This window comes from Drosophila kikkawai, chromosome 3R, assembly GCF_030179895.1.
Source record: "Drosophila kikkawai strain 14028-0561.14 chromosome 3R, DkikHiC1v2, whole genome shotgun sequence".
NCBI lineage: Eukaryota > Metazoa > Arthropoda > Insecta > Diptera > Drosophilidae > Drosophila > Drosophila kikkawai.
In genome coordinates this window covers 11,592,590-11,606,127 of record NC_091731.1, presented here as the reverse complement: position 1 = coordinate 11,606,127, position 13,538 = coordinate 11,592,590, and the positions used below count along the sequence as shown (strand labels likewise).

At 45.5% G+C, this 13,538-nt stretch overlaps 7 protein-coding genes across 7 annotated transcripts; 1 reads left to right on the top strand and 6 right to left on the bottom strand.

Moving 5' to 3' along the window:
• Nucleotides 1-162: 162 nt before the first annotated feature.
• LOC108071283 (uncharacterized) lies at nucleotides 163-1,547 on the bottom strand. The gene is made up of 2 exons (XM_017161973.2): nucleotides 415-1,547; nucleotides 163-359 (listed from the first exon to the last, which is right to left on the bottom strand). Exons 1-2 carry the CDS (start codon nucleotides 1,469-1,471, stop codon nucleotides 163-165), a joined length of 1,254 nt encoding a protein of 417 aa, XP_017017462.1. The 5' UTR covers nucleotides 1,472-1,547.
• A 932-nt stretch (nucleotides 1,548-2,479) lies between these two features.
• On the bottom strand, nucleotides 2,480-4,087 carry LOC108071276 (uncharacterized). Its single transcript, XM_017161968.3, has 2 exons — nucleotides 2,794-4,087; nucleotides 2,480-2,740 (listed from the first exon to the last, which is right to left on the bottom strand). Exons 1-2 carry the CDS (start codon nucleotides 3,848-3,850, stop codon nucleotides 2,532-2,534), a joined length of 1,266 nt encoding a protein of 421 aa, XP_017017457.1. The 5' UTR covers nucleotides 3,851-4,087; the 3' UTR covers nucleotides 2,480-2,531.
• Nucleotides 4,088-4,406: 319 nt separating this feature from the next.
• Nucleotides 4,407-5,771, bottom strand: LOC108071366 (uncharacterized). Its single transcript, XM_017162108.3, has 2 exons — nucleotides 4,698-5,771; nucleotides 4,407-4,638 (listed from the first exon to the last, which is right to left on the bottom strand). Exons 1-2 carry the CDS (start codon nucleotides 5,755-5,757, stop codon nucleotides 4,442-4,444), a joined length of 1,257 nt encoding a protein of 418 aa, XP_017017597.1. The 5' UTR covers nucleotides 5,758-5,771; the 3' UTR covers nucleotides 4,407-4,441.
• A 205-nt stretch (nucleotides 5,772-5,976) lies between these two features.
• Nucleotides 5,977-7,653, bottom strand: LOC108071367 (uncharacterized). Its single transcript, XM_017162110.3, has 2 exons — nucleotides 6,242-7,653; nucleotides 5,977-6,173 (listed from the first exon to the last, which is right to left on the bottom strand). Exons 1-2 carry the CDS (start codon nucleotides 7,299-7,301, stop codon nucleotides 5,977-5,979), a joined length of 1,257 nt encoding a protein of 418 aa, XP_017017599.1. The 5' UTR covers nucleotides 7,302-7,653.
• A 685-nt stretch (nucleotides 7,654-8,338) lies between these two features.
• On the bottom strand, nucleotides 8,339-10,310 carry RIOK2 (RIO kinase 2). Its single transcript, XM_017162014.3, has 4 exons — nucleotides 10,014-10,310; nucleotides 9,578-9,956; nucleotides 9,327-9,518; nucleotides 8,339-9,262 (listed from the first exon to the last, which is right to left on the bottom strand). Exons 1-4 carry the CDS (start codon nucleotides 10,219-10,221, stop codon nucleotides 8,410-8,412), a joined length of 1,632 nt encoding a protein of 543 aa, XP_017017503.1. The 5' UTR covers nucleotides 10,222-10,310; the 3' UTR covers nucleotides 8,339-8,409.
• A 54-nt stretch (nucleotides 10,311-10,364) lies between these two features.
• On the top strand, nucleotides 10,365-12,821 carry GlnRS (Glutaminyl-tRNA synthetase). Its single transcript, XM_017162013.3, has one exon. The coding sequence runs from the start codon at nucleotides 10,422-10,424 to the stop codon at nucleotides 12,765-12,767; it is 2,346 nt and encodes a 781-aa protein (XP_017017502.1). The 5' UTR covers nucleotides 10,365-10,421; the 3' UTR covers nucleotides 12,768-12,821.
• LOC108071311 (peptidyl-prolyl cis-trans isomerase NIMA-interacting 4) lies at nucleotides 12,822-13,417 on the bottom strand. The gene is made up of 2 exons (XM_017162018.2): nucleotides 13,241-13,417; nucleotides 12,822-13,178 (listed from the first exon to the last, which is right to left on the bottom strand). Exons 1-2 carry the CDS (start codon nucleotides 13,317-13,319, stop codon nucleotides 12,862-12,864), a joined length of 396 nt encoding a protein of 131 aa, XP_017017507.1. The 5' UTR covers nucleotides 13,320-13,417; the 3' UTR covers nucleotides 12,822-12,861.
• Nucleotides 13,418-13,538: the final 121 nt, after the last annotated feature.

The following is a 13,538-nucleotide window of genomic DNA, read 5'->3' as shown; positions in this document are numbered from 1 at the left end:
TTGCTTAGATTTTACGATATAGAAGCTTGGCCCCTTCAATCAATAAAGTAAATTTTTTTAAATAAAAGATAAATAGATAGAGTAAATTATAATTATCTCATGAATTTTACATTTAATTGAAAGTAATAACTTCATGAAAAACATTTATTTATTTATAAGTTTTTACATTTCATCTAACAACCCAAACTGATCAAGAAACGGCAATGCTGAAAGAAGTAACTTCTGCATATACTCGGATTGGTAAAGTGAGTCTTTGAATCGTAGTCCTTTCTCGCTCGTAGATATGATCTGCTCTATGGAGGCCTCCTCCTTGCCATTGTAAACCATTACAGGTCCGAAAATTAACGTGGCAAATGCAGCTGTGAAACGAATTTATTAATATCAGTTCTGAAATATTGTTTATTCTTTACTCACCGTAAAAAGCTTTGACCCGAAACTGCTGTTGAAACTCGAACAAACAGGGAACGTGACCTGAATACCTCAGCTTCTTCAGGGCCTCCGCCAGCTTGTAATAATAGAATTGAACCATCTCCGGCTGATGGTGCAAACGAAGATCTTCTTGGATCGAAGTGGAGAAGAAGTAGTGCAAGTCAATGACCGGAGAGTTCCACACGCTGAACTGGAAGTCGATGAAGATGGCATTGGTGGGATGACCCTTTCCGTTGTACTGGAACATAATGTTGGTGGTCCACAGATCGCCATGAGCCAAAGTCACAAAATCCCCGGGATTAATGGATGCTGATCGCTCGCCATAGTCCATCACATGATGCACCATTTGATCAACTTTCGCTTGATAACGTTCCTTAAGATCCTGATTCAACTCAAGGGAGCGGGACAGGGCCTGCAGGAGAACCGTCATGATGTGTTCGTATCTTCGAGTGTGTTTGTTGAAGAAGCCACGATCGTAGTTCTTCTCAAAGATCCCGGGCTGACGCTCGGCCAGAGCTGCTCCTGTGGCATGGAAACTAGCCAGCTTCTCAAGAACAAGATATGTGTGTTCTAGGTCCAGTTTCTTCAGTCGACAGGCCACTTTATACTCCTCTAGCGACAGATCCTCAAAAATGATAGAGTCCCTCTCACGATCTACATTCACAGTGGCCGCAAACAGTTTCCGAGCGTCCCCGATATCCTTTTTAACCAAATCTGCGAGGTGGGGCAGGATCTGCTCGTACATATCCATTTCTCTTGTATAGATCCCATACTCCGAGAGCAAGTCAGAGGCCGGGTCCTTGTCGGCGAAGGTGGTTTTCACCAGGAATGTAGCAGGCTGCCGTGCCTTCATATCCTTTGTGGTGTACTCGACATTGATACGAGTCATCACACTGGCGTAGTTCTCCCCATTGCCACTTGCCGGGTTGCTTTCGAGCTGTTTCACATTCAGGGACTCATCCTTGAAGTAGACACGCAGCTTCTTCTGCACGTACTCCTCGGTGAGCCAAGCAGGCGCCTTGTGGGTGAGTTCCTCCGGCATGATGTGATGTTCAGGTGTTCCTTTCTCTGTATGACGATCTCTCACCAGACCCACGCTCCTTATATATGACTACTAGATGTGCATGATTCTGATAGCTTGTGCTAAAAGCATCCCATTTAACCCCTTAATTGCCAGCAATTGAAAAGCTTACCAGTCTTTGCCGAGAGCAAATACAATGAAAATATCAAGGTACACGTCAGCACGTCCCTTAAAAATCAGCTAAAACAATTTACATTTAATTATTATTTATGCTTATAGAGGTATATTAAAAAGAAAAATATTTGGATGTTATAAAAGTAGAAAATCTTGGAACATTAAGCCAATAATAATTGCATAATTATAAGCGCATTTCTAATTAATTATACTAATTCTTTAAAATTTGTACACGACACCCAGGCCCTAAAAATCCAGCTGAAATAACATAAATTTAATTTTTAACATTGCTATATTTAACAAATCTATTTAGGTATGTATAATTAGAATAGAAGATCTTGGAACATTAATCCAACAACAATCCTTTGCATAATAATAAGCGCCTTTATATTTAATTATATTATTTCGTAAAATGGTGTTTACATTTTTAAATTATAGGAAAAATAAGACAATACCAAGAACGTGCTTTATTATTATTATCGTTATTGTGCAAACCCTACATTTCCTTAACTAACCAGAACATACCCATCAGGAAGAGGTAGCACTGAGCAAACATAGCGACTCCCGTAGCTTATTTATCTTGAGATTTAATTAGATTAAGGCACTAAGCCTTTACGGTTTATAGAAGCATTATGTTCGCCTAAGTAATTGAAGGTGAGTGCACAGATTACGTAGGTGGATGTTGTACTCTTAAGTGGTTGTTTTTAAGTGGTTGACGTGGCATTTGCATGTCTGTCTATCTGCTTATCTATAACTGTGAATATAAACAAATCCACTCATAAAGTTTGAGAAGAACACCATTGCATAATAGCAAATATAAAATTAAACAAAATCTGTGAAAAATAGTAATGGAAGTTATTTATAGCATTTTTCTGATTTTTATTAGCAAAATATTTTCATTTACCAATTATTTTGCACTTAACATTTCATCTAGCAATCCCAAATGATCAAGATATGGCAGTGTGTCTTGCAACTTCCTTTTTATTTCCGCCAATTGATAAACATCGTTCTTGAATCGCATTCCCTTCTCGGAAGACGACAGGATCTGCTCCATGGACGCCTCCTCATTGCCGTTGTACACCATCGTTGGCTCGAAAATAAGCGAAGCAAAGACAGCTGTAAAAAAAATACATTAATATAAAGGACACAATAAGCAGTAATCAATTCACCATAAAAAGCCTTAGTACGGAACTGCTGCTGGAACTCGAATAAGCTGGGAATCCGGCCAGAGTACTTGACCTTCTTGAGGGCAGCCACCAATTTGTAGAAGTAGAACTGAACCAACTCCGATTGCTTTTCCCGCCAGAGATTCTCGTGTATCGAGGTCGAGAAGAAGTAGTGAAGATCGAGGGCCGGAGAGTTCCACACGGTGAACTGGAAGTCAATGAAGATGGCGTTGAAGGGATGACCTTCTGCATCGTACTGGAACATCACATTGGTCGTCCAGATATCTCCGTGAGTCAATGTCACAAAGTCTCCGGGATTAATAGATGTCGATTGCTCGCCATAGTCCATTACACGATCGATCAAACGGTCGATCTTGGCTTGGTAACGCTGCTTAAGATCTGGTTGCAACTCTAAGGAACGGGACAGGGCCTCCAGGAGGTTCCTCATTATGGGCTCGTACCCACGAGTGTGTTTATTGAAAAATCCTCTATCAAAGTTCTCCTCAAAAATACCCGGCTGCCGCTCTGCGAGAACTGCTCCAGCAGCATGGAAATCGGCCAGCTTCTCAAGAACAAGGCGAGTGTGCTCCAGGTCCAACTTCTTCAACCTGCAGGCCACCTTGTATTTCTCCAGCGACAGATCCTCAAAGATAATCGAGTCCCGTTCGCGATCCACATTAACAGTGCCTGCGAATAACCTCATTGAATCCTCCAGCTCCCCTTTGACAATAACAGCTAGCTGAGGCAGGATCTTTTCATACATATCCATCTCCCGGGTGTATATTCCATAGTGCTTGAGCACGTGGGCAGCCGGATCCTTACTGGCAACAGTGGTCTTCACCAGGAAATTGGTGGCCTGCTTCTCCCCGGACTCTTTGGTGGTATACTCCACGTTGATGCGGGTCATTATACTGGCGTAGTTCTCTCCATTAGGTATTGCCGGCTTTACCTCCAGTTTCTCGAGTTTCAAGCTATTATTTTTAAAGTACACTTTCAGCTTGTCCTCGACGTAGTCTTTGGTCAGCCACTCGGGCGCCGGATGGGGCTTTTCCTCAGGCATTTTGAGATGCGAACCGTACCTCGGGGCAGTTATTTATGCTATCTTTCGTCAGAGGCTCAGCTCTTTTATAGATGTGTCTCAGCCTGAGACTCTCAGGGTACGTGATTATTATGATGATAATCTGTGTAAAAAATAACGCTCACCGAATGTCTTCGTTATCGTCGGTAATTGAAAAATTGACGAGTGTTGTTGAGAGCAAAAGTGAGAGAAAAATATAAATATAAATAACAGACAGATGCTCAAGCTAAAGCTTCTTTCTCTTAGAGAGTAACTGAAGCGTGCGTACATCAGCTGCATAGGTAGCTTTTTTATTTACATTATTTAGTGAGATCATGGAACCTCTAAAATATTACATTTACAGATAGTGGCGTCCTATACTTAGCCAGTGATTTTACTAGATAAAGACCTTAGTCTTTACACTTTATGTACTTATATGGACATATACACCATATGTAACGACTATTTCTAGTTAAGGATATGTCATTCAAGTCGGAAAGGTTTTTGGTTTAGGATTAATTAAAATAAAGAAAATTACTTATACGCCCCATGGGCTCAGTTAAGCAAATAAAATATTTATTTTATAAATAAATATCACATAACATCTAACAACCCAAACTGATCCAAATACGGCAGAGCATAAACCATCTTTTTCCTGATGTGCTCGGCCTGAAATACTGAATCTCTGAACCGGATTCCGCTCTCAGAGGCGGACATACCCTGCGCAATGGATGCCTCCTCCTTGCCAATGTACAGCATGCAGGGTTCAAAAATTAATGAAGAAAAGACAGCTGTGAGGAAATGTAAAAAAAACCATTATCAAAAAAAAAAAAAAAGTTAAAATACTCACAGTAAAACGCTCTTCGTTGAAATTGTAGCTGAAAATCGAATAAGCTTGGCACTTGGCCTGAGTACTTGAGCTTCTTCAAGGATGCCACTAGTTTGTAATAATAAAACTGAACCAACTCCGTCTGACGGTTCCACCGAAGGTTATCGTCCATTGCGGTTGAGAAAAAGTAATGCAAATCAATGGCCGGAGAGTTCCAGACGCTGAACTGGAAGTCAATTAGGATGGCATTGGTGGGATGATCCTTTTCGTCGTACTGGAACATGATGTTGGTGGTCCACAGATCGCCATGGGCCAGGGTAACAAAGTCTCCGGGATTTATTGAGGTGGACTGTTCACCATAATCCATCACATGATCAACCAAGCGATTGATCTTCGCCTGGTAACGCTGCTTAAGATCTTGATTGAACTCCAAGGAGCGGGACAAAGCCTCCAACAAATTTCTCATTGTGGGTTCATAGCCTCTAGTGTGCTTGTTAAAGAAGCCTCGATCGTAGTTCTTTTCAAAGATCCCTGGCTGACGTTTCGCCAAAACGGCTGCGGCGGCATGGAAATTGGCCAGCTTCTCCAGAACTAGATGTGTGTGCTCCAGATCAAGTTTCTTTAGCCTGTTTGCTACTTTATACTCCTCGAGAGAGAGATCCTCGAAGATGATGGAGTCCCTTTCACGATCCACATACACCGTTGCTGCGAACAACTTTCGCGAGTCCTCGATTTCATTCTTTACCATATCCGCCAGATCAGGCAGGATCCGTTCGTATATATCCATCTCTCTGGTGTAGATTCCGTAATCGGCAAGCAATTCAGATGTAGGATCCTTGTCGGCAAAGGTGGCCTTAACCAGAAAACTGGTTGCCTTTTTGATCTTTGAATCGGATGTTGTTGTGTACTCCACGTTAATGCGGTTCATTACACTTGCGTAATTCTCTCCCTTGGGACTGGCGGGCTTGATCTGGAGCTTGATTAATTTCAGGGAGTTATTCTTAAAATAAACACGTAACTTTTGCTCCACGTACTCCTCAGTCAGCCACGTAGGCGCCGGAAAATTGCCTTCCTCACTCATTCCTCAAACTTGGTGATTCAAGTTCTGAAACACTTTCATTAGGAACTCTGCCTTTATATAGCTTTGTAGTTGTCTTTATTGCAGTGGGACTAATGATACTGATAACTTACACTCATACCATAACTCACAGACAGTTTAAGTTAATGCCAGCTCTTAGTCTAATCTCGCTTTTCGGTCAAATGCATATATTTTAATTTAACAATTTCGTGCGAGAAAACATCACATTTCGTCAAGCAATCCCCAATGGTCCAGGAGCGGGAGCGTAAGATGCAACTTCTTTCGTACACACTCCTGCTGATAGATGTCATCCTTGAACCTCAGTCCGGTCTCTTCCTCGGAAATAATTTGCTCCAATGAAGCCTCCTCCTTGCCATTGTACAGCATCAATGGCTCGAAAATAAGGGAGGCAAAGACAGCTACGGAAGGAAATTAATTACAACCAGGACTAAATAAATTAATAAATAATAATAAATAAATCTCTCACCATAGAAGGCTCTCATGCGGAACTGCAGTTGAAAGTCAAATAAGCTCGGCACGTGACCGGAAAACTTAAGCTTCTTGAGGGCATCCACCAATTTGTAGTAATAAAACTGGATCAACTCCGGTTGGCTCTTCAGTCGGAGATTGTCGTGTATCGATGTGGAAAAGAAGTAGTGCAGATCAATGGCCGGGGAGTTCCACACGCTGAACTGAAAGTCTATAAAGGTGGCATTAATGGGATGACCCTCTCCGTCGTACTGGAACATGACATTGGTGGTCCAAAGATCTCCGTGAGCCAGGGTCAGAAAGTCTCCGGGATTGTTGGTCGTTGATCGTTCGCCATAGATCATCACACGATCGACCAATCTATCTATCTTGGCCTTATAGCGTTGACGCAGCTCCTCATCCAAGTTCAGGGAGCGAGATAGGGCCTTCAGCAGATTCGTCATAATGGGTTCATAGCCTCGGGTATGCTTATTATAGAATCCTCGGTCGTAGTTCTTTTTCAGTATACCGGGCTCCCGCTCGGCCAGGACTGCTCCGGCGGCATGCAAACTGGCCAGCTTCTCCAGCACCAGATGAGTGTGCTCCAGATCAAGTTTCTTTAGCCGGCAGGCCACCTTATATTGCTCCAGAGAGAGGTCTTCAAAGATTATGGAGTTTGTCTTCCAGTCGACGTTTACGGTGCCGGCAAATAGCTTCCGGTTATCCTGGATCTCGGATTTCACTAGCTCTGTCAGCTTGGGAATAATCCTCTGATACATGTCCATCTCACGGGTGTAGACCCCGTAATTAATAAGCACATGGGCAGCCGGATCTTTCTCGGCAAAAGTCGTCTTCACCAGGAAGCTTGTGGACCGTCTCTTACCCTTCGAGCCCTTGGTGGTGTACTCCACAGTGATGCGGGTCATAACGCTAGCGTAGTTCTCTCCGTTGGCAATGGCCGGTTTAATGTCCAATTTATCCAGCCTCAAGGAATCTTCTTTAAAGTGAACGCGCAGCATCTCCTGTACAAAGTCCTTGGTGAGCCACACAGGCACAGGATGGGTCTTTTCCTCAGGCATTGTGTGGGAATTCTAACCGCAGCTAAAGGTGTTTCTAAGTGCTATTGTGTCGTCAGAGATAAAAGACTAGCTTTTATATGGACGAACCGCCACGGGGGTACGTGATAACAATGATAACTTGTAGCCCAAAGATCTCCGCCGACTTGCTTCGTCATTGTCCACAATTGAACAATTTCCCGGCACGAAAATATTTATTAAGATATAAAAAGAGAGAAGCGACTCTGTCTAACGTGAATGCCCTAGGAGGAAGATATAATCGGAACTGTTAGTAAAATCCAAGCTTCACTATAATATTTTAACTTGAATACTGAATCTCGTTTATCTTTTGTAGAAAGGCTAAAATCTAGAAAAAACGAATGGCCAACTAATTCATGTTCTCAAAACAAAAAATTTTATAAAAATAAAAAGAATAACCTATTTAAACCATATTCACAACGACAAGGTAAAAATGCATACACTTCATTTAAAGAATGTAAATAATAAGCAAAACATCTAAAACTTTAGAATTATTCTCAATTTTCTTAATAGAATTTCGGATAAATTGTCCTTAAAAATAACCTTATGAAATTTTACAAACCCTTTTTGGGCACAAAACAAGACATATTAAAAAAAAAGTAAATAAGTGAAATAAACTATATTCACAAACACAAGGTAAACGAAATTAATTCAACTCATTTACAGAATGTAAAAAATAAGAAAAACACCAACAAAAGTAGAAATAAGAACTTTTATTTTCTTAACTTCTTATAAATTTCCCTTAAAGCCTTAAACGCAATTTTCGACGACCAAACTAGCTAAACAGATCATCCGCCTGGGGGAATAGGTACCATTTAATTCTCCCATTTCGCTGAATCATGGCAATTGCTGTTTTTTACAACAAACTGCTCGCACGAATAATGGCGGCGTTTGTTTAGCATGAGATTACACTAGATAAAGAGGTAACCTAGCCTTTGAATTTTATAAAATCGTAAAAATGCCTAGTCACGGTTAACAACGCTATAGAACATTCGGGGGATGTGCGCAGAGAGAGATTGATATTGAAAATTCAAGTGCTTTTATTTTTAATTTACATATCACTATAAAACATATGAAATATTTAGCAGGGTTTCTAAAAGTCCCAACCGGCGTATTCCTTCACCACATCCTTATTTTCCTTGCGGTGACGATGCACAGCGCTGGCTTCTCCCTTGGCCACGCACTTCTTGCGCTGCTCTCGCTTCTCCTTGATGTCCATATTACGACGGATGCGGTCGGTGATGACTGAAGGAGCTATGGTACTCGTTGTGGTAGAGTACGAGCGCTGGCTCCTGGCATCATTTAGCATTTGTTCGACCATTTTAAGTCTATACATTCGCGAGTTGGGATCTAAGCCAGCAACTAGATCGGGCACTTCATCAGCCTCCAGGTCATTCGAACTGATGGACCTGGCATCGTCTGTGGCAGGAGGCAGAGAAACTGAGTCTGCAGTTTCAGCTGGAATAATTTTGGGCGTTTCAATTGGAAGAGAGACTTCTTCTAGTTTCGAGGGCAAAGTTTGATCGGCAACCTCTGGGCCCACGGTCAAAGTGCCCAGGTATTGTGTACACGACTCTATATACCGACGCACTGCATCATCTGACTTCTGTGCGGGCTTGGCCTCGCTATAGAACACTTCGTTTTCCACTTGCCGGCGGCACTCATCAATCTCCACAGCTGCTGATGGAACCAAAACAGGTGGCTCCTCCTCCTCCTCCTCAATAGCCCCATCTTCCTCATCATCGCAGTCATCCTGATCCACCATTCCGTATTCCTGCAACAGATCCTGCTCCATTTCCTTGGTGAAGCCATAGCCTGTGCAATGGACCTCGGCATCCAGATCATCTTCTCGCACCAGATCACTGAACTTGGGGTAGTCCTCACTTTCATAGCCAAATTTGCGACGGAACATTTCACGCACACAGGTTACATCGCGTTCAAAGAAGCTGCAAGGAAATGAAGCTTAGCTTGGAAAGACACATATACATATGTGTAATACAACGAGCTTACAATTCAGCATTCTCATGCGAGGTGGACATCATCTGGGGGAAATCAATCAGTATGGGCTTGCCGGCGTCCGTTACCATCAAATTAAACTCGTTGAAATCCCCATGGATGACACCAGAGTTGCCTAGGCGAACAATAAGATTCATAAGGTCATCGTAGACCTGTGGTGCATCCAGCAGCTCGTGAACTTGGGTCCTTCAAAAGAGGTTACAACATTAAATAACGGTTTGCATAATTATCAATCAATATCTTACATGGGCCAGCCTTTAACGAGCTCCATCAGCACACAGTGGCGATTAAAGTCGATGGGTTTAGGCACCGGAAAACCGCGATCATAAAGCGCCGACATGTAGGCAAACTCCCTAGTGGCCGAGATGCGCGACAAATATAGCCAGGAGGCCTTGTGCCGCCGGCCGTGGTAGTCACGCTTGGACTTAACGTTCCTAAAGCAAGTTCGACCCAGTCGGTGTAGTTTGAGGCAAATAGCCGTGCCCTCCTCATCGGCTACCACATAGATGTTGGACTCCTTGCCAATGCCAATCTGGTTGCCAAAGGAGCTGACCGATCCCCGCAAGGTAAGAGATTTCAAAGCCAGGTAGTCATATCCCGTGTTGGTCAAGCGATAGCCATCATCTGCAACAGAAAGACGGGTAATAACCAAGTGAAAAGTTAGCCTTCACGGATACTTACACTTCTTTCCCCGCTCGTAGGACAAAAGCTTGTGCTTGCACAGCTCTTTGAGCAGCTTGTGGACGCCACCTGTCTTCAAATTCGCAATGGCAGCAGCCAGTGGTCCTGGCACCAGTTCGTGATTCTTCATGCCCATCTCGATGGCGGTAAGGACACGGAAGTCCTCCTTGGTGAGGTAGCGCAGCACTGTCACGTTTAATTTGCCCATTTTAACGGTATTTTTGTTGTATTTTTAAAGCATTTAATAATGTTTTTATTTTACACGTGCATGCAGACCGATAGGTTCGATACATCAGCTGTTTGCGTCATCGATAAGCTGTAATCGAAATCGGCACTGTAAGTCTGGCCACACTGCAGACTGCACTTCGTCATCAGCGCCGCAGCGAGAAAGAGACAAAAAACGAGGACATGGCTGGCGAGGATTTGATAGCCCAATTCCAGGCCCTTGGCATGAGCGAGCAGAAGGCCAAGGAGACCTTGAAGAATGCTAACGTGACCAAGAACCTCCAACTCGCGCTGGCGCAGACCGGCAGCGCTGCTTCTCTGGCCGATGGCACCGGCATGTTGCTCTACCACATGGCCACCAAACTGAAGCCGCAGACCGCTGAGCAGCTGCCTCTGCTAGTACGCTACATCGTGGAGCGTAAGCTGGACAACACTCAGCGCGTTGACGCCGCCCTGGAGTACGTGCTCAAGTGCGGCCAGAAGCTGCAGGCCAGCATCAATGTCCAGGAGCTGGAGAAGGAGTGCGGCGTGGGAGTGGTGGTCACACCAGAGGAGATCGAGCGCACTGTGCAGGCCAAGATCAAGACCAGCTATAAGGAGGCCCTGCTGGAGCAGCGGTACCACTTTAACTCCTTCAAGATCCTGCAGGATGTGAGGAGCGAGCTCAAATGGGCGGATGCCAAGTCCGTGAAGGCGGCCATCGACGTGGAGATCTTTGATCTCCTGGGACCCAAGACGGAAGCCGATCTGAAGCCACCTACCAAGCAGAACGAGAAGCCAAAGGCAGCGAAAGCCGCCAAACCGGAGGCAGCTTCCTCTGTGCAAGTAACAGCCGAGGCAGCGTCCGATGGAGCCACCACCATTGCAGAGCTGATGAAGACAAAGGTGCACTTCCATGGCCCAGGCGAAAACTACAAGACCGACGGTTATGTAGTCACCGAGCACACTGAGCGGTTGCTGAAGGAGCACCTCAAAAGGACGGGCGGCAAGGTGCACACCCGGTTCCCTCCGGAGCCCAACGGCATCCTGCACATCGGTCACGCCAAGGCCATCAACATCAACTTTGGCTATGCCGCTGCCCATGATGGAGTCTGCTACCTGCGCTACGACGACACCAATCCCGAGAAGGAGGAGGAGAAGTTCTTTCTGGCCATCAAGGAGATGGTCGAGTGGCTGGGATACAAGCCCTATAAAATTACCCACTCCTCGGACAACTTCCAGCAGCTGTACGAGTGGGCTGTGGTGCTGATCAACAAGGGATTGGCCTACGTCTGCCACCAGAAGGCCGAGGAGCTGAAGGGCTTTAATCCGAAGCCCAGTCCCTGGCGGGAGCGTCCTATTGAGGAGTCTCTGCAGCTGTTCGAGGACATGAAACGCGGCAAGATCGACGAGGGAGCGGCCACACTGCGTTTGAAACTGACCCTGGAGGAGGGCAAGATGGACCCAGTGGCGTATCGCATCAAGTTTATAGCCCATCACCGGACGGGCGCCGACTGGTGCATCTACCCCACCTACGATTACACGCATTGCCTGTGCGACTCGCTGGAGGACATCAGCCATTCTCTGTGCACCAAGGAGTTCCAGTCTCGGCGATCCTCCTACTACTGGCTGTGCAACGCCCTCGACATCTACTGTCCGGTTCAATGGGAGTACGGCAGGCTGAACATGAACTACGCCCTGGTGTCCAAGCGCAAGATTGCCAAACTAATCACGGAGCAGATTGTCCACGACTGGGACGACCCCAGGCTGTTCACTCTCACGGCTTTGAGAAGGAGGGGCTTCCCGGCAGAGGCCATTAACAACTTCTGTGCCCAAATGGGTGTCACTGGAGCCCAGATTGCCGTTGATCCCGCCATGTTAGAGGCGGCCGTGAGGGATGTGCTAAATGTTACCGCTCCTCGTCGCCTGGTTGTCCTGGAACCGCTCAAAGTGACTATCAAGAACTTCCCGCATGCAGCACCTGTGCAGCTGGAGGTGCCGGATTTCCCCCAGAACCCGCAGCAGGGATCGCACAAGATAACCCTGGACAAGGTGGTCTACATCGAGCGGGGAGACTTTAAGCTGGAGCCAGAGAAGGGCTACCGCCGCCTTTCGCCCAAGCAATCGGTGGGTCTTCGGCACGCCGGATTAGTTATCAGCGTGGAGAACATTGTCAAGGATCCCGCGACAGGGGAGGTGGTGGAACTCGTCTGCAGCAGCCAAGCTGCCGAGCAGGCCGAAAAGCCCAAGGCCTTTGTCCAGTGGGTGTCGCAACCGATTCAGCTGGAGGTGCGCCTTTACGAGCAGCTATTCAAGCACAAGAATCCCGAGGATCCCAACGAGGTGCCCGGCGGCTTCCTCAGCGACATCAGCGAGAAGTCCATCTCGGTTGTCCGCGCCTTTGCTGATCAGGCGCTCGCCCAGGCCAAGGTCTACGATAAGTTCCAGTTCGAGCGGATTGGCTTCTTCTCCGTGGATCCGGACACCACCAAGGACCACATTGTGTTAAACCGTACCGTGGGCCTCAAGGAGGACGCTGGCAAGAAGTGATTGCACCGCACAGGATCCAAAGGATTGAAATAAACTCAACAACAAGAAACGAAATCGGAATCACATTGTTTTTATAAAAACAGCTCTCTCTCTCTCATTTCTTTCCCTCAACCATGATGATGTGATAGCCAAACTTGGTCTTGATCGGGGGATCTGTGTACACGGGATTGTTAACGGTGGAGATGGGTAGAGCAAATGCGGCATCCTGGAAGGGACCAACCATTGCTCCGCGAATTTGCCAGCCAAGATCGCCGCCCTGGCGTGCCTTATCCTCGCTGTAGGCAGCCGCCACCTCTGGGAACTTCTGGCCAGCCTTCAGTTTCTCCATGGCTTCAGTAATCTTGCCCTGCTTCTCGCAGAGGATGTGGCGCACCTTTACAGCATTGCCTCCCTTCTTCTCCTTGCCGGCAGCTGCACGGGTGGAAATTTTAAATTGATGGATTGTCTTTGGCATTGGCTTTAGGTGTACTCACACTTGTCCTCTGCGGCAGGCTTTTTTCCGCCCTTACCCGCATCCTTGCCGCCGCCCTTTGCGTCTTTTTTCGGTGGCATTTTTCTTTAAATATTTTCGAAATTTATAAATTCCAATCAGAATAAACAACAATAAATTCGATTAGAGCTGCCAACCTGCTGCGGTAAACATGTGCCGGCCAGCGCTGTCAACTTAAAAAATATGTTCATTTACTTGTTGAAAATTAAAATAAAAATATATATTTTATTGGGACCAGAATATTGAGAATAATAAATAAATAAAATAAAAGACAATGTAAT